The sequence below is a fragment of the Phyllostomus hastatus genome, unplaced genomic scaffold (assembly GCF_019186645.2).
Source record: "Phyllostomus hastatus isolate PE091 unplaced genomic scaffold, TTU_PhHast_1.1 phas_contig_159, whole genome shotgun sequence".
Taxonomy (NCBI): Eukaryota; Metazoa; Chordata; class Mammalia; order Chiroptera; family Phyllostomidae; genus Phyllostomus; species Phyllostomus hastatus.
In genome coordinates, this window is record NW_025333640.1 from 30,414,754 (window position 1) to 30,442,700 (window position 27,947).

General features: G+C 36.4%; 1 protein-coding gene across 2 annotated transcripts in view; it reads right to left on the reverse strand.

The window, feature by feature from the left end:
• NAA15 (N-alpha-acetyltransferase 15, NatA auxiliary subunit) overlaps nucleotides 1-27,947 on the reverse strand; it is a 63,393-nt gene that overhangs the window by 26,389 nt on the left and 9,057 nt on the right. For both annotated transcript variants that reach the window (XM_045831031.1, XM_045831030.1), the window contains exons 2-9: nucleotides 14,698-14,782; nucleotides 11,340-11,444; nucleotides 8,925-9,082; nucleotides 7,977-8,111; nucleotides 6,470-6,623; nucleotides 2,727-2,846; nucleotides 419-514; nucleotides 161-267 (exon numbers count right to left, since the gene is read on the reverse strand). In XM_045831031.1, the coding sequence (XP_045686987.1) occupies nucleotides 161-267; nucleotides 419-514; nucleotides 2,727-2,846; nucleotides 6,470-6,623; nucleotides 7,977-8,111; nucleotides 8,925-9,082; nucleotides 11,340-11,444; nucleotides 14,698-14,782 (960 nt within the window). The remainder of the gene's footprint in view (nucleotides 1-160; nucleotides 268-418; nucleotides 515-2,726; nucleotides 2,847-6,469; nucleotides 6,624-7,976; nucleotides 8,112-8,924; nucleotides 9,083-11,339; nucleotides 11,445-14,697; nucleotides 14,783-27,947) is intronic.

Below are 27,947 nucleotides of genomic sequence, written 5' to 3' on the forward strand. Positions count from 1 at the left end.
GAGGATGAAAAAGAAGAGGCACGGGAGCATTTAAATTGCAAGCTGGGAAGACTAATACCGGATTCAAAAAATGCGTACCGCGTGCACAGATAAGCAAGAATCCATTACTCCAAGTAGTGAGCAAAGAAATGATAGTCAAAAAATCGTATTTTGCTCTTACCTTTTCTTTATCTTTGTATAATGACCTCAAAGTATTGAAGACTGGCGGACAACCTTTGCTGAAGTTCATCCTTAAGAACTTATCCAGACATTCCTTAAACTTCTCACCTTGGAAGAAAAAATCCTGTTGACTTACATGTACCCAGACAACACTCTAACAATGTGCACTTTAATCTCAGTGGGGACACTCATTTATTTAAAAACAAGGAAACTGTACATCATACCATCATTTTCATCTCTTACAATTACCCTCACTTACCAGATAAAAAGTTTAATGGCAGTCTTCTTGGCACCAGTCCCCTGGGATATTTAGTCCAGGCCTCCTCATAAATTTTTAATCGTTCTAACATATTAGCTGCAGACAAAACAAAAATTCTTTCTATATTTGATTATAACTATCATTTTCTAGCAAATTACAAATTTCTCAAAGTATATAAAAATTACCATCATTAAACAGAAAATTTGCAGATAAGAAAATCATCTATAACTGCTTAAATATATCATCAATCATTTTAGAGTACTCCTTCCTTCTAATGTTTTCACACTTTAAATGCCTACACTCATATAAAATACAAATTTTCTTTATCCTGTTCTGCTCTAGGTAGCCTTTAAAAACCTGAGGACTCCTTCACATGAGTTCCGAGAAAGGCTTAATTATTCTATTTCCATATATGGCTTCTCCACTACTGTCTTCAGCCTCTGCTTTTCTAATTCCTTTCCTCTGATTTACTTTGGACCTTCCGGATCTGTCCCCTATCTTCCATTTTTCCTTACTTCTTTTATATTTTCGCTTTCACTCTCAGTTCCAAGCTTTCCTAGGTTCACCAATCTTCCATTACACTAATTTCTCTTCAGCTGTGGCCTTTTATTCACTCTACTACATTTTTATGTCAATAAGTAGGTCTTTCTTTTTCCAGACTGCTAACTGGTACTTTCTCATAACCATTGAGATTTCATGGCTGGAACTCCTGGTCCTCATCTCAGGTTTCTCCATTACCGCTACTCTTCCTCGTGCTAGCACAGGTGAGTATCACTGCTGTGCTGGTGTTCCTAGGGTGGTATGACATTGTGCTACGAAGTTTCTCCTGCGTATAGCAATGATCAGAAATGGCTCAGTACAAGTCTTGAGGGAAACATCCTGGCTAAGGAGCAGGCAGGCCGTTATGTAGATGACATGTTCCTGGGCTTGTCCTTACAAGTGGGTACCATTCACTGGAGAGGGTGATGGGGAAAAGAGGGATGGGGCAGGGAGGGGAGAAGAGAAGAAGAGAGTCTCTGGACCCAGGTTTATTGAGTGATGGAAATCTACCGTATTTTGTCATGTACAATCACTGCTATGTATAATGTGCACCCACATTTTTGGCCCAAACTTTCAGGGAAAAAAATTTTCATTTAAAAATTTTAATTCAGTTTTTACTTATTTATATTTAGAAACAAGACTGATTATCATATTCCAGGGTATTATTTTGCATATGGATATCATAAGCATAAATAAAAGAATTAAAAACATTTATATAGATATGGAATTAGTACTACACATGCATAATGCATATCTTATTTTTCCCTAAAAAATCTGGGCAAAAAAGTGCATATTATACATGGCAAAATATGGTAGTCCCTCTTCCAACAGAGGAAAGCACTGTTTTTTCAGCTGCACTCACGAGCCCCTGGCCAGCCACTCTGCTGTGGCCACAGGTTACCACGGAAGTTATGTTTGCTTCTTTCCTTCAGGGAGACATCTCCATCTCTGTCAATGGAAATTTCCCTTTCACGCTTTTGTTGTTGCTATGCATTTATGAAAATATAAAAGTTGTCTCTAATTTTTTCTCATCTATTCCTATGAATCTGTGGTGTTAAAGAGATGATTCAGAAAATGCTGTCTGCCATATTCAATAGAAGTTGGCAAATGTATTTGTGTATTTAGATTCTGAACCAATTCTTAACCACTATTTTTCTAGTCATACTTTTCAGTGAGTTAATAAAATATTGAATTAGCCAAAAAGTTCATTTGGTCTTTTTCCGTGTGATGGCTCTAGCAGTACTTAGTTGTCTTTAACTTCAGTCAAAACAATTTTGTTAAATTATATTGTTACAGCTATCGTATCAGCATGCATTTAAAAAAAAGAAAAACTTATCAAAATTGGTGAATTTTTGTGTAGCAATTCAACATTTTCAGCATATTGTGCCTCATTATTTCAAGAAAGGTAAAAACGCAACAGAAGTGCAGAAAACCATGTATGCAGTGTGGAGACGGTGCTGTGACTGACTGAATGAACGGTGCTGGAGAGTTCTCGCTGGACGATGCTCCACAGTTGGGTAGCCCAGATGAAGTTGACAGCGATCAAATCAAGACATTAACTGAGAACAATCAACGTTATACCAAGGGGGAGATACCCGGCATACTCAAAATAACCAAATCGATACAGTTAATGGTGAAAATGAAAACGCATCTTTTCTTTTACGGAAAAAAAAAAAACAACAAAAAACACATGGAGTTTTTGGTCAACACAATGTATTAACAAAAGAAGCAATTAAAACTTAGAAAAGTAAATTTTAAACAATGCTACCTGGCTTGAGTGCTTTTTCCAAGCCTTTGTAATAGGCCCAGTTTTCAGGATTTCTCTCTTGCAACCCTCTATAAACATCAGCTGCATCTTCCAAGCGACATAATTGCAACAGAAGTTCCCCTGATAAAAAAAACAACTTAAATTAACTACATATTTTCTAGTTGTAACTTTAACTTTTCCTCAAACTTTCCCTTAAAATCTCTTCAATGCTGGGAAGCGGACAGATTAGGTATCTTCCTGAGTTCCTGATTCCTGTAGCAGGACTATTTATCCTGTCATTTTATTGTCCTCCCCTTTTTGAGTTCATATTTAGAAATGCCATTCTAGTCACATCCTCACTTTATTCAGGTATTGGTCTAACTCCAACCTGCTTTCCCAAATTCAGTGAACATAATCACCAAACCACTATCTACTACTCAGTTAATTATTCTTGATATCATATGGACAATTTTAACATCAAATTATTTTTTTAAAGATTTTTCTTATCTATTTTCAGAGAGGGGAAAGGAGGGAGAAAGATAGGAAGAGAAACATCAATGTGCCAGAGAAACATCAATCGACTGCCTCTCAACGCACCCCAACTGGGGACTTGGGCCTACAACCCAGGCATGTGCCCTGACCAGGAATCGAACCAGCAACCTTTTGGTTAATGGGATGATGCCCAGCTGAGCCACACCAGTCAGGGCTTAACATCCAAATTAATGAAACAATCTAATATGCTAAATTTATCATCCTTTCATCGACTATAAAACTATTTTGCTCTAAAGCCTATATTCATAACCACATCTAAAACCTTTATTTTCTAGTACTTCTGACTACCAAAAAAAATCTTGCTTTAAGCGTAACTGATTTGTCTTCCTTTTCCTCATCTCACCAATCCTATCCCTCAACTTTATCAAAAAACCATTCCCTTCTTTTCCTCAGGCCATCTCGGCAACCAGTGAGACTCACTGCTTGTCTCCTCTCGGCTGTGGGACCAATCTCATGCCTGAATAGTATCAGCAGTCCCAAGTGTCGAAATCGGTCTCAAAACCTCAGCTTCCTTATTTACCAACTTTAAGGCCTGGACCATTCCAATTGTTTGTTTGCTCCACAGTTTCTCACAAGAGAAAGCAGTCAAAAGATGAATGCACAGAGACCGTTGTTTCAGTAGAAATATGAGCTCCAAATCCACATAAGCCTCAAACCCTGCTCAGAATCCTTACCCTTAATGGCTACTAACCAAAAGTATTATTTTCAAAGCATAACTTCACCCTTATGTCCTTGGCTCTCACCAGATAATAAAAATGAACATCTACTGAGTGCTCACTGTGTGCTAGTGACTTTTAAATGTTTTGCATGCATTACCTAACTCAATTCTCAAAATACTATGAGGTAGGTTGCTGTTACTTTCACCATTTAAAGCAGGGAGAACCTAAGTAAACTTGCTGAGGGTTTTCCAACTAGTTAATTGTTGGAGTCAGGATTTGAACCAAGCAATCTGGCTTAAAGAGCCCATATTCTTAATGTCTGTACCAGTGGTTCTAACCAAGGGTAATTTCGCCATCCAGGGGATATTCGCCAATATCTGGAAAATTTTCAGTTGTCCCAGTAAAGCGGAAGTAGCTGCTACTGGTATCTGGTGGGGAGAAGCTAGGAATGCTGCTAAACATCCTGCAACGTACAGGAGACTTCCATCTCCAACATGGGTCCCAAAATCTCGAAAGTGCTGAGGTTGACATCCTGTTCTATATTAACCAAAAGCCTACTCCACAGAGAACAAACAAAATATCCTACAACTTTTCTCCTCTATACTACACCCATCCACATTTCCTTCCTTTAATCTTCTCCCACATGTTTTTTTTGCAAAAGGAACTGGTGGAATAAGAATTGATGAAACTTCTGCCTAATTATATGCCCACTCACCTATTCCAGGAAGTTCCCAAATAATCCTGACCACCCACCACTAAAATGCCTTTATTACTGAAATTCCCAAAGACTGATGATTCTACTGTCAGTTCCATTCTATTCTCTTTATATATACTGTCCCCAATACCTGACTCACTACCAGTAATCAATGCATACTTTATGAAATGCACTGATGGCGCTGTTTTCTATTTCACCGAGAAAATGGAAGAAATGAGAACTCCCAAATGCCCACTACATGTGCACATCCACTTGCCCATACACTCTACTGTCTACCGTCTCTTATTACTGGGGATCAAGTATTCATGCTGTTATCTATGGCTAACCCTTCAACTTATCCACCAGATCACAGTCCCTCCACTGTATCAAATATTCTGTTCACTAGCTCATTCTCAAGTGAACATAAACATAAGCTATAAAAAACCACTTTTTGATCTTGTAACCTGTTTTATCCACCACTGTTTTTCCATATAGCAAAACTTATGGGAGCCATTAATGCATTATATATGCAATTCTGCTACTTTCCGTCTTATTTAAATGTATTTGATTTGCTTGGGCTTTTACCACCTTCCTTCCAAATGTTCAGAAAGTGCTTTAGTTAGGGTCAACCATTACTTTCAAATTGCTAAAATCCACTGGTCAATTCTGAATCCTCATCTAACTTGATCTATCTGTTCTTCCTCACTAATAAGGTTATCAACAAGAGAAAATGAAATGACGTACTTACAAAGTATTTTGAAAACTGTTGTATTTTCAAAAAGAAACTGAGACCCAAGACTTGCCTGGATCATTCAGCTAGTGAGAGGCCAGCAAATGAAAGAACCTGAACTACTTTTTTCCAATCTTGTCATCCTCCCAGTAAGTCATGAAGTTCCTCCCTTTATAACTAATAGACTATTAAGGGATGACGGCTCAAATGAAAGAGAGCTGCTCAGAATCTATAGTTCACAACTGAGGCCCAGGAACCTTAAACTTCCATGTTCTTTCTTTCCAGTAGCATTATCATCTGCTCAGAGTTCATCTGGCAAATAATGACTACACCCAGTACGCACACAGATACCACGCATTTCTGGTGTTCAACTTCAAGGGGAGCTGAGGGAACTGAAACCAGCAAACTTCAGTTACCTGCACTAACAAGGGCAAAGCAACATTTCAGATGGCAATTCTTAAAAAGTACTTGTGTTTTCAATTACTTGTTATTCTTTCATTTTCCATGATCACTTCCTCAACTCTTAAAACTGTAAGACTCTTCTTTCTCAGCCCTCTGAGAAATAACAGCAGCATTAAAGATCTTTATTTAAAGATCTACCCCTCCTACTGCAATCCACACATAAAAACCCAAATCTCTGGTTTTGATTCCTGTTCCTTCTACAGTCACATAAACTATAAAGAACTCTAGGGATGTTCCATATATTCTTTAGTAAAGACTGGTTTATCTGTATATATGCCTGGCAATAAAGAACTCTGATATACACAATCTGTTCTACTAACAAGATGTTTCTAATAAATTTAACCCTATGTCTTATAAAATCAAGCAATTGTCTCCTATGTTTTGATCAAATCCTATAATATTTTAAGATAAAAACACTTTATTTCAAGAAAAATATTTTACTGAGTCACTTCAATATCCTTACTGTTCACAATTTTTAACCTATATCAACAATATTGTTTAAAGGTATATTTTCCCACATATCAATTATTCAAAGTACATATGTAAGAAACAGATGTTCTATCATCAGAAAGTTGAATTATATGCAATTATCAACAGCAACTGAATTTCAGCCTTGCTCTTTGTCATAATTAAATACTAGAATAAATAACATTCTTAAAAAAAATACCTTTGGTTTCTTCTACAGCAAGTTTATCACAAATCTGCTTTTCATAGGTACAAAGGTGTTCCAGGGCTTCTCTATAGAGACCTGCTTCTCGAAGAACTTGATTCTGATATAAAAGGAGTTCACTATATTCATAATCCACTTTATCAGGGGATGTCTATATATGGACATAAGGAATACTAACAGTAAGAATTTTGGTTTCATATTAGAAAATTGCTTACACATTCAAATATACACAAGAAGTCTAAAGATACTATCTGATCAACACTACTCATTTTTTTAAAAGATTTTACTTATTTATATTTAGAGAGAGGGGAAGGGAGGGAGAAAGAGAGGGGGAGAAACATCAGTGTGTGGCTGTTTCTTCTGCACCCCTCCCGCCAGGGACCTGGCCCACAACCCAGACATGTTCCCTGACTAGGGATCAAACTGGCAACCCTTTGGTTCACAGGCTGGCACTCAATCCAAGCTACACCAGCCAGGGTGACACTACTCATTTTTTAAAGATTTCTAAATATCTGTCTAGAGAGCAATTAAGTAATGACAGTATTAACTTATAACCCACTGACTAAGAATTCATAAATCCTTATGATAAATTAACAGGGGAAAAGGAAAGCTCTTGAGAGGGAATATAATAACATCATCCCTTTGCAACTATCATTGAAACAGTTGATTCCAGCAAGAATCATAACCAATGAATGCTAAAACGAATGGTAACATTTGACAAAAAAAAGGCTATTCATAAAGTCTCAAATTATATATTAAACACAGAGAAAAAATAAGTTTATAGCAAAGAAACCTAATAGACACCATCTTAACCAAGAAATCAAACAGAACAGATATCATGTGCCTCTTAAGGTGATGGACTGAGAAGAGTTCAATCACTTCTGTGGTTTCCTGACAAAAGTATGTAACTGTATCCAATTATGAGGCACCACCAAACATATCCAAACTGATGGACACTCTAAGAGTACTGCCCCATACTCTTCAAAACTGTCAATGTTGTGAAATACAAAAAGAATCTTAGAAACTTGCAAATATTAAAAGAAGCCAAAGAGAAATGATAAGCAAATGCAAGGTATGATTCTAAACTGGATCCTGAAACAGAAAAAAAATTCAGGAAAGGATAGAGATAATTAATAAAGTCTGAATATCAGCTATGGATTAAATAGTCTGTCAATGTTAACTTTCCTAATTTTTTAAATAATCTATATGGTACTACCTACAGAGTTCAGAATCACCGAGTTATTCTTAGGGAATACCACACTGAAGCACTTAGGAGTAAAGGAGCATAGTGTCCACAAATACCCTCAAATGTTTGGGGAAGAAAGTTTAAATAAATAGATGTAGAGACTATAAAGTAAATGTGTCAAATATTAACAATTAATGTGCATGAACTCCTCAATGAAGTTCACTGCATATTATTCTTGTAACTTTAAAACGTTAACAAGTCTATGTACACTTCTTTCTTTTATTTACATTCAGAATCAAACCCATTTTACTAGTTTACCTGTTGTGTTTTCCTAAATTCTTCTAAAATCTTTGCTGCCATTTCATAATCTTCTAATAAATGATAAGCAATAGCATAACCAATCCAGGATGCTCTCTGGGCAGGTCGAAGCTGAAGTAACTGATACCTTGTTTCCTTTAAGTGGAAAAAAAATGTTTTTCTTAAGGTTACAGTAAAAGCAAATGCTCCCTAATTCCCCCCCAACCCTGAGCAATCTGTAACACAATGCTGGGAAAAGTAACAGAAACAGTTTGAAACGTCCATATTGTATAGCTTTATAGAAGCAAAAAAATATTTGTTAAGAAGCACAATGAAGGTTCCAAGGTCATCTTGTAATTTTTTAAAAAGTTATGAGCAGGTACTATCTATTTATTATGTTATTTCCTGATATACTTAATCTAAGAAAAGATAGGATGGAAAAGGTAGTACAAATAAAACACAACGTTAAAAATGCAATGCCCAACTACTGCATTCAGATCCACAGATGACAACTCAGCATGCACCACGTGCAGAAACAGAGGAAGGAAATAGATCTGATTTAACAGAATGATTCAAGAATTAAAATGTAACCACAAAGACAGAATAGTAGGTTCAATGAAGGTAAAATAACAAAAAAAATTTTGCTTCCCCAAAAATGTAGTAACTAAAGACTATATTTACATGTTAATAACAAAGACATCACCTATTTGAGGAATGCCAATGTTAATTTCCACTGAATTAATTAACTAAATCCTATACAGTAATCTAACTCTACCACACAGTAAAGTAATTTATTCTAAAAATCTTGTTGGTCCAATCATAAACACTATTGCTGTTGCGGGGAGGGCAATAAGATTTAATTAAATTCTTTTTTTAAATGGAAATTTTTGTTACCAGTAAATACTCAAAAAGGTTTAAACATTTCAACAATATTTTCCTCTAGAATAAAAAATTCTCTATTGTACTTACCCTGTAACCCTCAAGATCTCGCATTTGAATCTGTAGTAAAGAAAGGTCCCTTAAAATTTGAAGATTGTCTTTATCCCATTTTAGTGCATTTCTATAACACTTAATGGCTTCATCGTATTTCTTGTCTGACCTCTGGAGAAGGCCATAAACATGCCAACCTGAAGGCTTTAGTTAAGGATACAACCTAAAAGATTTAGTTAAGTCAAGAAATAATATTCCAGTAATATTCCCTAGGAAACTCAGAGAACTGTAGCTATTTCTAAAGTACAAGCTTAAAAAAAAAAAGGAGAAAACATAAAGATAGAAGGTGGTTGAACACAATGAAAATTAGTACAGCTTTCCAAGCCTCTCAGAGAAAACAGCTCTAGCCTGACTTGTTAGCTCTGTGACCTTGGATGAGTTGTTTAGTCTGCCTATGTTTCCTCAATTATAAAACGTAAATAGAAAGTCGATAAAGCAAAGCACAGTAGTTTGATGACTAAATGGAGTAACATATAAAGTGCTCACTGGCTGGCGCCAAATAAATACTTCATAAATATTAATTTCTAAAGGAAAAAGAGGGAATGAATATCTGTGACATATAATTGTTTTAGATCATGTGTATGTTTTCTGTAGCTAACAAGGTCCTCAGGAGAGAACCCTTAATACAGTACACACTTCCTATAAGTCACCCACACATAAGATACAAGCAATCATTCACTTAACAAATAATTAAAATTTCTTAATAATTAGGATGGTAGATTACCAAAATGGGTAGTCTCCAGGACACAAATAATTTTTAGAGTCTAGTAAGGGTCACAGGTAGTAAACAAAATTACAGGGTAGATAAAAATGGTATAAAGGGGAAAGTACATAATTCCACACCCCTAATGCAGGAGCTTTTCATTCACTTAGACCTTGGTTAAGTCACCCATCCTCCATTTCCATTCTGTCTGTTTTTCCTCTCTCCTGACAAAGTGGCCTTTCTGAAACGTACATTACCAGAAGAAAAAATTTCCACTCCCCTTTCCAGACATTCACAGAAGTTTCTCTTTCAGGTCAGGTTCAAATTTTTCAGTCTGAGAATTTTTACACCAGGGATCCAAGGGATAGCATGTACAACTAAAAGTACATATTTAATATTATAAAATTTTCCTTGGAAAAAAATCTTCGTTTTCATTAAATAAATGACAAAGTAAAACAGAACAAAATCTTCTCAATTGGCTGGAACATGGTTTTAAAAAGCCCAAGACACACTACCCTTGATAATCTTGTTCCCATTACCTACCTACCTTCCCATTCCTCCACGCTTCAATCGCCTCTTGAGCATTGTAACGCCTGTAACTGCCTCGAATCTTCACTCCTAAAAATCTACCCTCAAGGAGTCTTAAATCCATCAAGAGGAACCCAATTATATAAATCATGGCAAATAACATATAGATACTATGCAACCATTAAAAATGATGAAAAGATATCTACAACAGTCTTATTAATACTTAGATTGCCATTTTAGTTTCTGGTTACTCCCCACACACTCACTTTTGCTTTACTGCAATAGCAGTAATTTTTTAACACACTGTAACATTTTATGTAATATCAGAAACATCCCGTATGTGCTTCTAGTGAGTATCTTCCTCCTTCACTAGACTAAGGTCCCCAAGAGCATAATCCTCAGTGTTTCTTAGTCTGTACTATGCCAGGGGCCTGGTAAACATTTAAAAATCTGCGACTTAAAATTGTGTTTGCCCACAAAATAGACAAGAAAATATTTATTTAAAAACTACTTAATAAATACCAACCCATAATCTTTTCTGCTACCTTCCCTCAGACATTGTACTTGCTCCTATCCTCATACTTCGGGCAGGCTTTAATAAAATTTATCTACTATAGTAATCAGCAATATCAAGGACTTTGTTAAGCATCATTAAATCTTTACGACACCACAATGAGGTGGTTCTGATTTCCCTCGTCTCACACATGAGGAAACTGAGCCTTAAGATCACAGTTAGAAAGGTGAGCTGGGATTCAAGCCTAAGTGAAGCGTATTCCTAAACCTGTGCTCTCAATCAGTGTACTGTATTGTTTCTAGTATTTCTTAGTGTACACCCTTCTGTAAATTCATGATCATGACAAAGTCTGCAGGGGGTAGACTTTTTCTGAAGCATGGGAAGAGCTTTCATAGATATTTTAAAGGCAAGTCCATTTGCCTGTAAGTAGGTATGTTGGAACATGTATAGGTATAAAAAGTGTAACCTGAATGACGGCAGTTATTATTTAAGAAAGAATCATCTCTTGAACAATTAAAATAAATTTTTAAAAAAATCATCTCCTCTGGAGTTACATGGTAAAGAGGAATATTAAACTTCTGACTCCCAAACTACCAACTTAGGTCAAGACACCCCCATTCAATTTGGACATATATCTTGAAAAGGATACACACATGACTCTTCAAGTCATTCCTCAAACCTCTCCGAACCAATTCATAAGCTTCTTCCTTTTTACCCAAGCAGTTCAATGTTAATCCTTTCATAGCCAGGGTTTCTATTAAAACAAACAAACAAAAAACAAAAACACACAAGAAAAGGTAGGGGGGAAGCAGAATTAAACATTAAATACAATAAACAAAAAAGGTAACCATCATCTCAAAAACAAATGTTATATTACTCTAAGAACTGACAATTATTGGGAAAATGTCTAGGTTTGAACAATTAAAATATTTAAAAAATTAACAAACCAAGTTAAACCACACTTCTCTACTCTAGGCCTCCCTAGATTTATTTTTAGATAATGGTACGAAAATGCACTAATATCTGGTCATTCATATCTAAACAAGATATACTGGCCCTATTACTGTTCTTTGAGGGAAATTCCATTAAATGACCCTATATATATTACTCTTTTTTAAAAAACACATTTTATTTATTTATTTTTAGAGAGAGGGAAAGGGAGGGAGGAAGAGAAGGAGAAAAACATCAATGTGTGAGAGATACATCTATGGGTTGCCTCATCAACCAGGGACCTGGTCTGCAACTTGGATAATGTACCTTCACTGGGAATCCAACCAAAGGCCCTTTGATTCCTAGGCCGGCAGTTAACCCACTGAGCCACACCAGCCAGGGCTATGACTACTCCTTTACAGTATGAAAACTTCATCGTGAAACAGACTTTACTTCCTTGATCCCAAATTACATAAAGATCACCATTCAATGATTTAAACATACACAAATTATACACATATATATTTCTGATTTGCATAAATTTCATTATTTTACAATGATTATTTAGGATGCTATTAAATATACAAGTAAAAGAAGACATCAGATTCCCGTCACTCACATTAAAACAGAAAGTTGAGGCCCTGGCCAGGTGGCTCAGTTAGTTGGAGCGTTAGCCCATACACCAAAATGCTGCAGGTTCAATCCGCGGTCAGGGGCATAATGGAGACAACCAATTGAAGTTTCTCTCTTACATCGATGTCTTTCTCTCCCCTCACCCCCTTCCTCTCCCTCTCTAAAATCAATAAACATATCCTCAGGTGAGGATTAAAAAGAGAGACAGAGAGACTGAGTTGAGGGCAATATTAAGTTTTCAGAAAAGAAAAAAAGATTTCTAATTTTATAATATATATATTATGAAGTACAAGAAATAATATTCACTATAATTGATTTGCCTAACCTTTAGGACTAAAATTTAAAATTTATAGAAAAATTACTTTGGAATAAAAGAAAAGGAATAAAGGTATTATACTGAAGAATCAACATTTATAGGAAAATACAGATAAAGAAATGGAGGCAAAAAAGAGGAGAAATCATGTACAAATTGTTATAAATCACATATAAAAATTAAAACCAAATGAATATATTTGGCAAATAGCCAAATTAGCAAGGTACTGCAGAAAGTAACCCTTTGTTGTCAAACAAGTAAAATCTACTCCTACAAGTTAAACCCAACATCTTTAAGTTCCTTAATTAATGGCACAAAGGGGTTGCCATTAAGTTTAAGACAAACTATCATTTTATGTACTGTTAAAAAATGTTTTCAGCCCTGGCTGGTGCAGCTCAGTGGATTGAGCTCCAGCCTGCAAACCGAAGGGTCACCAGTTCTACTCCCAGTCAGGGCACATGCCTCGGTTGTGGGCCAGGTAGAGAGGCAAGCACACATTGTGGTGTTTCTCTCCCTTTCTAAAAATAAATAAAAATCTTTAACAAACAAGATTTTAGCCCAGACTGGTGTGGCTCAGTTGGTTGGGCATCGTCCTACAAACCAAAAGTCACCAGTTCGATTCCAGGTCAGGCACATACCTGGGGTTTGGGCCAGGTCCCCAGCTGGGGGCCAGGGACATGCGAGAGGAGGCAACCTACAGAAGTTTGTCTCTCATATCAATGTTCTCCCTCTTTCACCTTCCCTTCCCATCTCTCTAAAAATATATAAAATCTTAAAGAATACATTTTCAATTAAATTATGATACTTCATATGCAGCCTCATTTCAGACATGTTAAAATGTGAGGAGAAACTGCATTTTAGAACAATGATATTTAGTACTCTGCTGTAGTGAAACTCTGTCAAAGTTACATGACCAGTGTGCATACTTTAGATATAAATATAAAACCTAATATACAGCGGGCCAGCAAAAATATTTTTAATGTTAAAAAAGTTTTATTATTTTAGTGCATGTATACTAAGAGTAAAGAAAGCTAACAGAGAGCTGTTACTCACTCCCTCTTCAACACTAAGAGAAGAGCCCTGGTTGGTGTGGCTCAGTGAGTTGGGTGTCGTAATGCAAACTAAAAGGTGGCCAGTCCGATTTCTGGTTGGGGTACATGCCTCAGTTGCGGGCCAGGTCCCCAGTTGGAGGTGGGCAAGACACAATTGATTGATGTGATGTTTCTCTCCCTCCCTTCTCTCTCTAAAAAGAATTTTAAAAAAATACTAAGAGTCCTGGTTGGTATAGCTCAGTGGACTGAGTGCCAGCCTGCAAACCAAAGGGTTTGCAGGTTTGATTCCCACTCAGGGCACATGCCTGGGTTGCAGGCCGAGTCCCCAGTAGGGGGTGCATGAGAGGCAACCACACATTGATGTTTCTCTCCCTTTTTCCCCTCTCTCTAAAAATTAATTGATTGATTGATTGATTTTGGGGGATGCTAAGAGAACATCATCAAATCAATTACCAAAGAGTCATGTTTCCTAATATACAAATCAGACCTGTGAAAGCTTATTTTTTCCCTCTGTCTCATCACAAGTTTAGCTAAATAATCTTCCCTTATTCTATAAACATCTCACTGTCCAATCTTCTACCCTTGCATAGGCAAAAGCTAAAAGGTAAAAAATATTTCAGAACTTTACAATATACAAATCATGCATTAAATATGACTATCTTGAAAAACTAAGATACAATGTTAAATAAAAAGATGCTGGTTCATCAGCAAAGAACCAATTGGACACCTTCTGAATATGTTATTATAAGGAATAAAAGTCTACAGCTCAACCAAAATTCTAAAGCAAATTTGTCTTACAATAAATATCTTAAATATATGTACTTATTAAATTTAAATAAGCATATTTGTCCTTCTAGATTCTTCTGCCTTTCCTACCATGTTTATTTTCAAACTCAAGTAGGATGTGCTATCATTTTCTTGACACTAAATTCAAAATACAGGAGTCAAAGACAAGGTCCATTTTCTCTGGAAAATACATAAGGCAGCTGGGAGTGATAAAAGCCAAGAAGTAAAGCCAAACAAGTAAGAAAGCCTTATCTACTTACACTTATAAGTAAGTATATGGTATTTACACTTACCTCCATGCTCTGCAAACTTGGGATTAGAGAGTATTTGTTTACAGAATTTCAATCCATTTCTATATTGTTTATGTTCATAACATCTCTGCCAAAGAGAAAAAAATGAGTTTAGCAAGAATTGCAAAAAGTTTAAATTAAATGCTAAATTTTTTATTATTTAATACAACAGAATGATCGAATGTTATTTCCATATTCTCCTAAATCCCAATAAAATGCAAGTAAAAAAAATTTAAAAAGTAAAAGCAAAACAAAGGGACAGAGTATAGATTAGAAAATCATTAACTCCAAAAGGTACAAGTTACATAAGTGAAAACTGAAAAAAGGGAAAGCGTATTATATTTCAAATAACATTTTCTTGTTAACTGAAGGAAAGAAATCTCTCAAGCTATAAAAGAACAAACAAGTGTATTCAAAATAATGGGGGGAAAAAAGGAGAAAAAAAAAAAGACCCACACCAGATGCCATCCTGCTGAAATTTCAAAGCCCAAAAAGTTTTCTTAAAAAGGTCCAAAGGGGGAAAAAATCCTATGAAGGATCTGTAATCATAATGGCATTGAACTTTTATTCCAGAATAATAATAGCATATTGCTAAAAGTCAGAAAACAACTATGTACAACCTTTAAAATTCAGTGTGAACTTAAGTTTCAACCTAGAATTCCATACTCAGCCAAATTATCAAGCATATAAGTAAAGTGACATTTTAAGGCTTCCTAGAAAGCTAACATTTTATTCCTATGCACTCTCCCTTAGGAAGTTATTAAAAATAATCAAAACAAATTTAACAAGACAACATGAAACTTAATAAGGAATCTAACTCAGAAAAAAAGAACTAGAAAACAAGTACTCAAAAATGAAAGGGGAATCTGTAGGCCACCATGAAATAAGTTTGCAGCCAAAGCAAAAATGGAACTGACATACTTCATAATATGAAAAATATTATTTATAAGCACATGACAGAAATAGAGGCACATCTGGGGGAAAAGCAACAGGTCTACAGAAAACCAGGCAACTGCATAAATGAGAGAGTACCGACTTCAGGAAAAATAAAGGCTTGTATAACACAGAAAAGCAAGGTCTTAGTGTAATATCTGGCTTAACAGTAAACAATACATACACAATTTTTAAAGTGTAAATATTAAGCACTAATTTACCAAAATACTGTACTATAACTATAATGGGATAATGGAGAAAAGGAAAGGTGGGCAAACGTGGAAATGATAAAGTTCTAAGTCCTCTTTTTCCATAACCAGAAGTCAACATTTGTTCCAAGAAACAGTGGTATGTTTTTAAACAAGAAGAAAGCAAATACCAGAAAAAATGGCTAGGAGGACTGAGGGCACTTGACTCTGTGGTGGAAAGGCATGGGTGGCAGAGGGGGAATGACTTTTATTTTCATAATAAACCTGTTAGTGCTGTTTGACTTTTAGGTATCACATAATTTTTCTTTAAATTGTTTTACTTGTTATGGGAAAAAAACCTGTAACTAAAAGATAAAAGAAAATTGGTAATTTATGCCAGAATTCACTGACATAAATTTAAACAAATTTACTCACGACTTTTGAAATATATTCAAAATCTGAAAAATGCACTAAACAAAATAGTAAAAATGTAACTTTTTACATTTAATATCAAGAAATCAATTGCTTAAATCTCAATGCTACAGACCACTATAGAGTTGTTCTATACCAATGACGTACTCGCCAACTTTTTTTGTTTCATATCTCAAACCCAATAGATCCAAAACACAACTGATTTTCTCCCAGAATCTAGTCTTCACCAAGTCTTTACCATCTTAGTAGATACCCTCCCCTCAACTCATCCAACCAAATGATGATGAAAAGAACCTAATTATCCTTGGTGTTTTCTATGCCTTATCCTTCCATCCCATCCCACCTGTCCCAGTTTCTCTGCAATTGCCCCTCCAGCAGTCAGCTAAGCACTCAGCAGGCCAAATGACCTGCAGTGTAAGAGGGAGGGGACATCAGAAGGAGTAACTTGGGATCTATCATTAACCAAATATAACCAAATAGAAGCCTAGCAACTAAACTTAGCAGAAACCCTAAAATATAATGTTTTTTTCTTATATGATTATAACAACAACAGTATAAGGCATTAAAGGAAGCTAGGACATAAAGACTAGGCTAGTTAAAAAAGACACTCAATTTGTCACTGTTTTTCAGGAACTACATACATACAAAGAACAGTTTAAGTGTGCTATACTTAAAACCTTCAATTAACTTTCTGAAAATTTAAAATTCAAGAGTGTTTTTAAAAAGGCAAGTCAAAGACACATGCAATAAGTATGTCTGACAGATTATCTTATATCCAGAATATATAAAGAACTCGTGAAAGTCAGCAACAATAAGACAGTTAAAACACACCCAAAAGAGATTATCCTAAAGGCTGATAAACACATAAAGGGCAATTGACTTCTATACCTCAAAATCACAATGCCATTCCACTAGGTTAACTTTAATAAAATAGATTAGGCAATACCTTAATCAAGTTCTGAAGCAACTGGAACTTTCTTATTGCTAGTAGAAGAGAAAATTGATTAACCAATTGGTTCAGCTGTTTGGCAGAAGGAATTTTATGCTATAAAAACGATAGCTCAATAATCCAAGTTTAAAAAAACCCCTGCCCTGGCTGGTGTGGCCCAGGGGATTGAGCGCCAGCCTGTGCACCGAAAGACTGCTGGTTCAATTCCCAGCCGGGCACACGTCTGGGTCATGGGCGAGGTCCTCGGGGGTTATGTGTGAGGCAACCCACTGATGTATCTCTCACACATCTATGTTTCTCTTCCTCTTTCTCCCTCCCTTCCCCCTCTCTAAAAATAATAAAATCTTTTTAAAAATCAAAGAACAAAATTTCACTATCTTGGAATGAGATGATAATACTATAGCACTTAGCTTTTTATTTCATCACAGTTCACAACAGTAATTAAGCTTCAGTTCCTAATGATTATGTTCCCAATTAATGAAATTTGGCAGTCTTCCATGTTGAAGTTATACTCAATGCCATTAACCCAATTATCTCTTTTGACTGTAACCTATAAAAATAATTCAGAACAGCATACCTCTCCAAACAACGGCTAAGAATTCATTCTCCCCCATCAAGAATTAAGTGTGTGTTTAAGTAAATAAGTGTCTCAATTTCTTTTTGTTCTAAAAGCACTACTACAATAGGTTACTCATTACGAATCATAGTAGTCTCCCAATTTAGTGGAAAAAGTAACAACAAATATGCAACTTAGTTTATCCTATAAAATTTCCTCAAAACTTCTGCTCTAGCCCAAGGATAAACCCTCCTAGCAAACAGGGTTGTTAACAAGACAAACAGGAAGTAAGAGCACCTAAGAGCACCCCATTTCACTCAGCAATTTTCCCCCAAACGCGCAGGGCCAGATCTACCAGATATATGTATAATTCAGCTCTAAAACAGGTTTTTTTTTAATTTTCTGCAGAAAAACAATAAAGTTCAGTAGGAACACATTCAACTTCCTCATTAAGAAAAGACTTAAATGTAAGACCAGAACTCTAAAACTCCTAGAAGAAAACTCCTAGGAGTGAACTCTTTGACAGCAGTTTCAGTAATATTTTTTTTGGACATGTCTCCTTGGGCAAAGGTAATAAAAAATAAGCAACTGAAGCTACATAAAACAAACAAAAAAAAAACCTTTGCACAACTAGATCTATGTATAATTTGACTTTAATACAGGTTTTTGTCTAAATAAAATGGAATCTTATAAAAGCAATGTTCTTAAAAAAGGTACTGATTTGAGAAAGACAGAGACAGGTGGGGGGGCGGCGCGGGACACTGGTTTACTGTTCCACTATTTATGCATTCAATGGTTTCTTCTTTATGTGTGCCCTGACCAGAGGCTGAACCTGCACTCTTGGCATACCTTGCCTGGGCCGAAAGCAGTCTTAAATTATGACAGATATAACCATAAGGAGTTCTTTTATGAACCATTCAAAACATGTAGGTGTACAAAATTTAAAAATAGGTTTATTTGCTTTTTAAAAAAACCCTGTATAACCACTATCACTAAGCTCATTCTATAGAACTATAGAGGAAGAAGGGTGTCATGACAAGATTCTTAATTCTTAAGCCAAACATACTGACTTAAAGTAAGTTCTTTTTTAAGATTTTATTTATTTATTTATTTTTAGAGAGGGGAGGGAGAAAGAGAGACAGAGAGAGAAACACCAATGTGCGGTTGCTGGGGGCCGTGGCCTGCAACCCAGACATGTGCCCTGACTGGGAATCGAACCTGCGATGCTTTGGTTTGCAGCCCGAGCTCAATCCACTGAGCTACTCCAGCCAGGGAGAGTTAAAGTAAGTTTTTAGGTCACTAACTTTTATTTATGGAGAGAGAGATGCAAAATACGACACACAGTAGAATTTGGGCAAATGTTCCATATTCAATTCATTTCAAACAGGTTTTATAAAGCACATGGTGAACAAACAATTTCTCCACAGTAGAATCATCCAATTAAATAAAAATATAATTCTACAATCTCATCTCTTAAACCTGTACTGGGAGAAGTTCTCAACATTTCAGAATTGTGAACAAGGATTTCCCTTGGTATAGAAAGAATGCCATAGTACTCTATTTGTCCCCTTGCCTGTACCATGGGCATATGTTAACTCCAGATTAAACATAAAAAATACTAGAACACAGTAGACTATTATCTTTTACTAGCGATTAAATTTTCACACTGTGCTATAGGAACAGTAAAGTAAAACAGGGTATAATTAAAACAGAATAAACTGTTTTAAGAGATTTTTTTTAAAAACCCACATGCTAAATACTGGCACCATACACTCTGAGATTCCTACATCCAAATCTACAGGAACAACTGACATGAAAGCATGCTTCTGCCGAGCATGAGACTAGTAAGTATAAAATATGCATTTTCAACTGTTGGGTGAGAGCCAACACAGACTGCAATCTCAGAAGGGAAACAAGGTAAATCCCAAGAAAATTCTGGAGGCATTTTCCAGGCTGCAGAATGGGGAGGGAGAACCCATATAGACATGGCAGTCTCGCTGATCTAAGCAGGGATCTGAGTAGGAAACTACTCCAACAGCTGGAATTCATGGGGCAGGTACCAGAGAACTACATACAGATGAAGCTTCAGAAATCTGCACAGGAATCTTTGGTAAAACATTAAGCTGAGCAGGTACACTTCAAGATTCTACTGAAGGTGGGCAAAGATCAACTACCCAATAGAATGAACTGAGCAACTATTGGAGCTCACACTTGGCTGGGAGACAGCTGAGTTCCTAACATTCAGGAACTTCATTAAATGCTCCTGGATTCAGCAGAGACCACAAATGCCGTACCTTAGGAATAAGGCTCATATGGACCTACTTGTTCTGAAAAGAACAAGCTGATACACAAGCAAATTAACTGCCAAAACAAAAACTCTTATCAGACAACAGGAGCCAGACATACTACAATATCCAATATTATGGAAAAGCAACTAAACATGGGGAGAACCAAAATTTTGACTCATGACCTATACCCCCCCAAAAAAATATATATATAAACAGAAACAGACTCAGAAATAATTATGTTAGCAGCAAAGACTTAAAAATATTATGTAATATTAAAGGAATGAAAGGAAAGCAAGGACACAAAAGAACAGGAAATCTCAATAAAGAAATAAAAACTCCTAAAAATGAAAATTGTAAATAGAAAAATATAATACCAGCCCTGGTTGGTGTGGCTCAGTGGATTGAGCACCAGCCTGCAAACCAAAGGGTTGCTGGTTTGATTCCCTGTCAGGGCACATGCCTGGGTGGAGGGCCAGGTCTCCAGTAGGGGAGAGCATGAGAGGCAGCCACACACTGATGTTTCTCTCCCTCTCTTTCTCCCTCCCTTCCCCTGTCTCTAAAAATAAAATAAATAAAATCTAAAAAAGGAAAAATATAACACCAATATGAAAAGTTAAACATATTAGACACTTAAAATATTAGGCACTACAGTGAATTTGAAGTCAGGGCAGTGAAAATAAAACCACTGCAGAGAACTTAATGTAGCTGTAGTGAACTTGAAAATATAAAATAGAAATAATCCGGAACAGAAGGTGAAAGAATAAAATGACATATATATGGAGAGAGAGAAGAGACACAGAAATTAAATGAGCTGTGGAACAATATCAAGTGGAATAACGGTATCAGGAGGGGATGGAAAGACCAAAGTGGGAAAAATATAAAAATTGAAAATGTGATGAAAACTCTAAACCCACAGATCCAAGAATCTCAACAAACCCCAGTAGAATAAACTAGAACAGAGAGAGAAAAGATGGCTGGAAAGTAATAGCAAAAGAGAAAACTGGAAAAGTAGTCCAAAAAATCATCCATTATAAAAAGGTCTCTGCCCTGGTTGGTGTGGCTCAGTGAACTGAGTGCCAGCCTGAGAACCAAAAGGTCCCTGGTTCAGGGCACATGCCTGGGTCGCAGGCCAGGTCCCCACTTGGGACCACGCAACAGACAATTATAATCTCAGTTTCCACCTTAAGAAGTTAAGAGCCCTGGCCGGGTAGCTTGTTGGTTAAGAGCATCATCACAATATGCTGAAGTTTCAGGTTCGATCCCAGTCACAGCACATACAAGAATTAATCAATGAACATATAAACGCATGGAACAAATCTATCTCTCTCTCTCTCTCCCACCACCCCCTCTCTAAAATCAATAAATAAAATTTTTAAAAAAGAAATTAGAAAAGAGCAAATTAAAGCAAGTAAAAGAAAATGAAAAAGGTAAAAGCAGAATCAATTAAATAGAAAAACAGAAATCAGTGGAACTAAAAGCTGGCTCTTTGAGGTCAATAAAATTGATAAACCTCTAGCCAGACCTGGGCATAATCACAAAAGTGCACAGAACAATGAAAAAAATAGAAAGCCCCAGCTTTCTAGGCAAAGGATGAAAAGAGGAGACCCAGGAAAACAGAAGTGATCAGAAGATCACAGAGGAGGAGGAGCTGCGGAAAGCAACCCCACAAAGTTGTTGATGAGCTCCAACCCCTAAACTGAATATTCATGGATCCAATCCCATTCACAATTGCAAAGACTCTGAGAACTGAACAGATACATTGTCAGGGCCCCAGACCAGCTACTTACTTACTTACTGGGTGGCACATAAGCAGGACAGATCCAAATAGGGGCTGCAAAGACTAGGAAAACTGAAATGATACCAGTACCACAGTCCCCAGAGGTGGAGGTTGTAGCTTGAACCTAAACAGATTTGCTAAAACAAAATGAACATTCTTCCTGTACAGGACTTACACAAGCCCCCAGAGTCTGATAAACTAACATTAAAAATGTCCAGGATGAAATCCAAAATTATATGGCATGTAAAGAAACAGGAAAATCTCAGCTTGCATGGGAAAAGACAATCAACAGCCATCAACATAGAGATGAGAGATATTGAGCTATTACAAAAATGCTGGAAGAAGCAATGAACACTTTGAAACACTTTTCTTTTTGAGGGGGGAAGGAGCCTCATTATATGAGCTCAATACCAGGATGGAGGTTAACAGGAACCAGTGTACTAAAAAAATGGATCAACAAAATTAATCCACTCTAAAGAACAGAGAGAGAAAAGATTTTTTTAGAAAATGAACAGCCTTAAGCACCTGTGCAGAGTTAAGAAACAGAACTTTTGTCATAAAAACAATTGGCTGCTTATATTTATAGAACAGTTGAACAAGTTGTGAAAAGTAAAAAAAAAAAAAAAAAGCCTAAGCTGATCTACAGAAGAAAGGAAATTCATTATCTTTGTTCAAATCCTTATTACAAGAAAACAACAACAAAAACCCCAAAATACTAAAAAATACAGTTTCCTAGAAGTAGAACTGTGACATGGCAAACTAGGCTATTTACATTGGTATTATATAGTGACACCAAAAATTTAAATAAAATACATAGTTTAGATTTGGCATTAAGATTACAGGTTTTCATCAGTATTAAACATACCTTTCCTTCATCTCCCTTCAGCTAATGCAAAAATAATTTCACTCTTTGAAACTGATTAAAGGAATGCAACCTCAAATCAAGGTAAATGATAAAAGCCAAATTTGGCTTTAAAAGTCAGTCATGGCCACCCAGCCCAGACTGACTGATTATAGAGAAATCAGAAACTGAATTGAAATACACCATCAAATTTTTTCTTTCTTCAGCATTAAACTATGTGACTTACGAGAAGCTGAAGGAAAACTTAGGTTACCTGTTTAACGAGTGGAATTCTGCTGAAGGAATGCTATAAGGTACGAACTCTGATGCTAGGGATGGAACGAAACTCAATGAAACTCAAGGTATAAACGTGCTGGGTCCAGCACAAATAACACCCTTTTTTATCGCAAAATCTTTCATTACAAACTCATAAGCATATAATTCTGTAACATAACAATATCACACTTAAGCACACCATATAACATTTTAGGTGAAATGTTCAAATTAAGACTATAAATTATTATACCCATATTATTACCCTACCAACCACACTCAAGCAGGCTTCTGCTGGACCCTTGTAAGCGAGAGGCAGCTATATAATAGAACCTCATCAATATTTCAACAATATATGCTCACAGAAGACTTTGAAGAGTACAATAAAGTGGCTATGGAGACACAAAAACAGATGTATAACCAAATATTCAATTATATAAAACCTCAAATGCAAATTACTTTAAAGCAAACTGTAATCTTTCAAGCACAACACATAAAAACAAAAATGAATTCCTTTCAGGATAATGGCTGCTCCTGATTTCCAAACACTCCACAAACCCTCATAAAAACCATGCAGGCCAGGAAATACAACAAATAAAATCACCCATAAGGAGATGAGGACAAGGATTACAAGCAGGTGAGACAACTAAGAACTCTAATTTACATGTGGTGCACAAGCATCCAAGACCAGAAGCTCCAAAGGACCTGTCCAAAAGAACAGCACAGCAGGGTCCCAGTGGTGACTCAATACATGTAATATTAACTAGGGCTCAGCCTCACAAGGAGAGGGCCACTAGTCAAGAGCAAGTACTGAGAGACATGAAGGACAAGCTCAATGGCTACTAAGGGAGTCAAAAAGGGGAGGCTTAGAAACTCTGTAAGACCAAAAGTGACTGTGTTAGCAAGGCGCAGCTTTGAAGGAAGAGGTACCTTAGGAGGAAGAAGTGTCACTGGAAGGCTTGTGGAGAAGGAGGCCAATAAAGATAAAGACCCTACTAAAATAAGAGAGACCCGAGGAAAGGGGCAGGGGGTGCTCATATTTATTTAAAAAACTGCATTTTGTAGTGGCAAAAAAAGAGGGTGCTCTTGAACCAAGAGATTAAAGAAACCATCCAAACCTCACTCCAAAAATTGAATTATCTACATTGTTGGTCCAGTAAAATCCATCACAAGTAACCTGAACAGAAAAAAGAACGAACCCATAATCCATATTAAGTTACTCATATGGAATTTAAAAAGAGAAAAAAAAATGGCAGATTATAAACACACCATAAATCCTAGTGATAATCCAAATTTCAAAATTTACAAGAGTGGACAATTGGAAGATGTAAAACAGGAACAGACTGAACTTAAGAAACAAACCGAAAAAGACCCACAAAATCATCTTGAAAATAATGACTATATTACAAGATACATAATCTCAAGAGATAGAAAACAGGAATGCTTCTCAAATAAATGAAAAATGAAGAGGAATTAAAGGAAAAATAGATATAAAAGAAAGGGAAAGAAGACCCAATAGGCAAAGAGCACCAAAGAGGAAAACAATACTCAAAACTTAATTCTTGAATTAAAAGAAAACATCGATCTGGAGGACATGACGCTCAGTGAAATAAGTCAGTCAAGAGAAAGACAAATACCAGATGATTTCACATGTATGTGGAATCTAATGAGTAATATAAAGAAACACAAAAAAGAAACAGACTCACAGACACAGAGAACAGACTGATGGTTGCCAGAGAGCAGAGGTGTTGGGGGAACTGGGTAAAAAAGGTGAAGGGCTTGAGAAGTACAGATTGGTAGTTAGGAAACAGTTACCGGGATGTAAAGTACAACATAGGGTACTTTTTAATATTACAAAAATTATTGTAATAACTATATATGGTGCCAGGTGGGTACTGGAAATATCAGGGAACACTCTGTAAAGTATGATTGTCTAACCACTATGCTGTACACCTGAAACTAATACAAAATAATACTGAATACAAACTGTAATTGAAAAAAAAATAAAATTTTAAAAAGATAAAAGAAAACATCAATCTACATTCTGTAACATTACAGAAAAAATTTATCTAGAGTAATCAACAGAGATGTATCTTGTAAAACGATTCAATTCACAGATTAAGGAGATTAAAGGAAAACCCTTCCAATCTCCAAAAGGAAAGACCAAGTCATCTACAAAGAAAAGCTAATCAGGTAGGTGTCAGCAACACGTAACAACAGCAAGGTAGTATTTTCAAGAAACTTAAAAAGATATGAGTCAAGGATTTTATATCCAGCCAAGTTGTCCTTCAAATATCAATACTGTAAGAAATCTGTTAGAACACTCAAGAGATTTTCACAAGCATTTCTGAGGAAGCTCTGTTTAACGACAGCTTTATCCAACCATGGATTGATGGGGGAAACCTCAGCAAACAGTCTGTTGGTGAGTATTAACCATATTTAATTACAGAACTAAATCTAAAACAAAGGCATTGGAGAGGTTGGAAGGATGGTACATAAAATAGCATGCTCCCACAAAAAACGTTATTTTTATAACTTTTAAGTCAGAAGAGAGAGAAAGAAAAAAATAGTAAAGTAGAATAAGCTCATTAATTGCCTCACACATAAGCAGACAGACCCAAAGGATTTAAATTTTGCCCTGGCTGGTGTGGCTCCGTGGACTGAATGCCAGCCTGCAGACCAAAGGGTAGCTGGTTCGATTCCCAGTCAGGGGCACATGCCTGGGTTGCAGGCCAGGTTCCCAGTGGGGCGTGCACAAGAGGCAACCACACATTAATGTTTCTCGCCCTCTCTTTCTCCCTCCCTTCCCCTCTCCAAAAATAAAATCTTGGCCCTGGCTAGTGTAGCTCAGTGGATTGAGCACGGGCTGTGAACCAGGGTGTCACCAGTTGGATTCCCAGTCAGGCCCACATGCCTGGGTTAGGTCCCCAGTAGGGGGCATGTGAGAGGCAACCATACATTGATGTTTCTGCCCCTCTCTTTCTCCTACCCCTCCCCTCTCTAAAAATAAATAAATAAAATCTTTTAAAAAATGCAAACTTTATAAAAAAATAAAGTCTTAAAAATATAAATAAATAAACTTAAAGCTAACATATCAAGTTGTAGAAGCATATTTTTTTTAAAAAGGACTAAGATACATTTTCAAGGTATAATGTAAAGGTAACTGACTAGAACAGAAACATAAAGCTTCAAAAATACAAAATACATAAAAATATCAAAAAGAATATGACACAATGACAGTAACAAAAAAAAGATGGCCCCTTTCAATTCCATGAAAGGCCAAGTTCTTTAGACTACACTCATGAGAGAACAAGTACCAATACACACGCTTCACTATTCGCCAGGCACCTTCATACAACATCTCACTAACTGACCAGTGAAGTGGGTTTAGGAAAGTATTGTTTTTCTTTTTACTTGGATTTACAGCCTTAAAAAGGGTTAGAGATAAGGGAAAGCAGAGGCAGGATTCAAACCCAGAATCTTTCCATGCCAGGAGACCAGGTGAACATCAAAATTGTTTCAAAACACAAATTTTAAAAAATGTGATACTTTATTTCCTTGTTTTTAAAATATCAGCCTAAATTATTAGCACAAAAATCTTTAGAATTAGCCTGAAACTTTGATATAATAAGTACAAAGTTTCTTCTAACAAAACACTGAAAGAAGTTTAAGTCTCCTTAGTGGCAGTGGCAATTAAGATGGAAAAGGATGTCACTATATCACGGGTGCTAGGTGAAAAAGTTCTGGCCCAGCAGCCAGTCACACTACAAAGTGAAGGAGGCGTTACCCCAAACTCAGGCTGTGTGATCTCTGTCACTGAGTTAGATAATGTACAGTCAGTCTGCTATAATGCAGTTCTGAAAATACACATTTGCCCCAACACAACTGATTAGGGAACATTTTGAGCATACTTAATTTTTTTTAAGATTTTATTTATTTATTTTTAGAGAGGGGAGGGAGGGGGAGAGAGAGAGGGAGGGAGACAGAGAGAGAGAGAAACATCAATGTGTGGTTGCTGGGGGTCATGGCCTGCAACCCAGGCGCGTACCATGACTGGGAATCAAACCTGCGACACTTTGGTTCGCAGCCCGAGCTCAATCCACTGAGCTACGCCATCCAGGGCTAGCATAATGAATTTTTAATTTCAGCTTTGCTTCTGTGGGATTTTGTCTACCAGAAATACTGGGTGAACACAGAAAACTGCACCCAGTTAAAATGAGCCGAATAGGCCTAGAGAGCAGTCAAATATCTACCTCTGTTCAGTGTATAGTATAAGCCACACCCATCCATGTTGGGTGTCAGTTTCCCTCAGATAACTTTCCTTACTTCACTTCATACAATAACTCACATACTACAATCCCTCTGACACCTTCCACCAGCAAACTTCAGGTCTTTCCCAAGGTAAAGTGCAGTATTTACACTGTCTTTGTTAACCATTTGGCATATGTAAAACTGTGCTATCGTTTTTGTTAGTTCTTATCTTTGTTTTTAATGTCACTAATGAAATTTTTTAGTGTGTGCACAATCCCATTTTCCCATAAGCCTGGAGGTTTTTATTGCTTGATTTTGCATAGCACAGTAAGTTTTAGAAACCTGTATGTTTTGATATGGCACAACTGACTGTATATAAAGCAATTAGAAATACACTTTCAACAATGTAATCAAAATATAAGTACTGGCACCCTGGCTGGTGTGACTCAGTGGATTGAGTGTCAGCCTGTGAACCAAAGGGTTGCTGGTTCAATTCCCAGTCAGGGAACATGCCTGGGTTGCAGGCCAGGTCCCCAGTGGGGGGTGTATAAGAAGCAACCACACAATAATGTTTCTCTCCCTCTCTTTCTTCCTTCCTTCCCCTCTCACTGAAAATAAACAAAATCTTTAAAATATATATATATGTATTGGCTATATTTTTATAATTGCCTCAAAAAATGAAGCAAAGTTTATATCAGCTAATGTGTAAAAAAGGTCTAGCATCAAGTCTGGCTCAAAACAGATGGTCAATAAATGCCAGTTTGC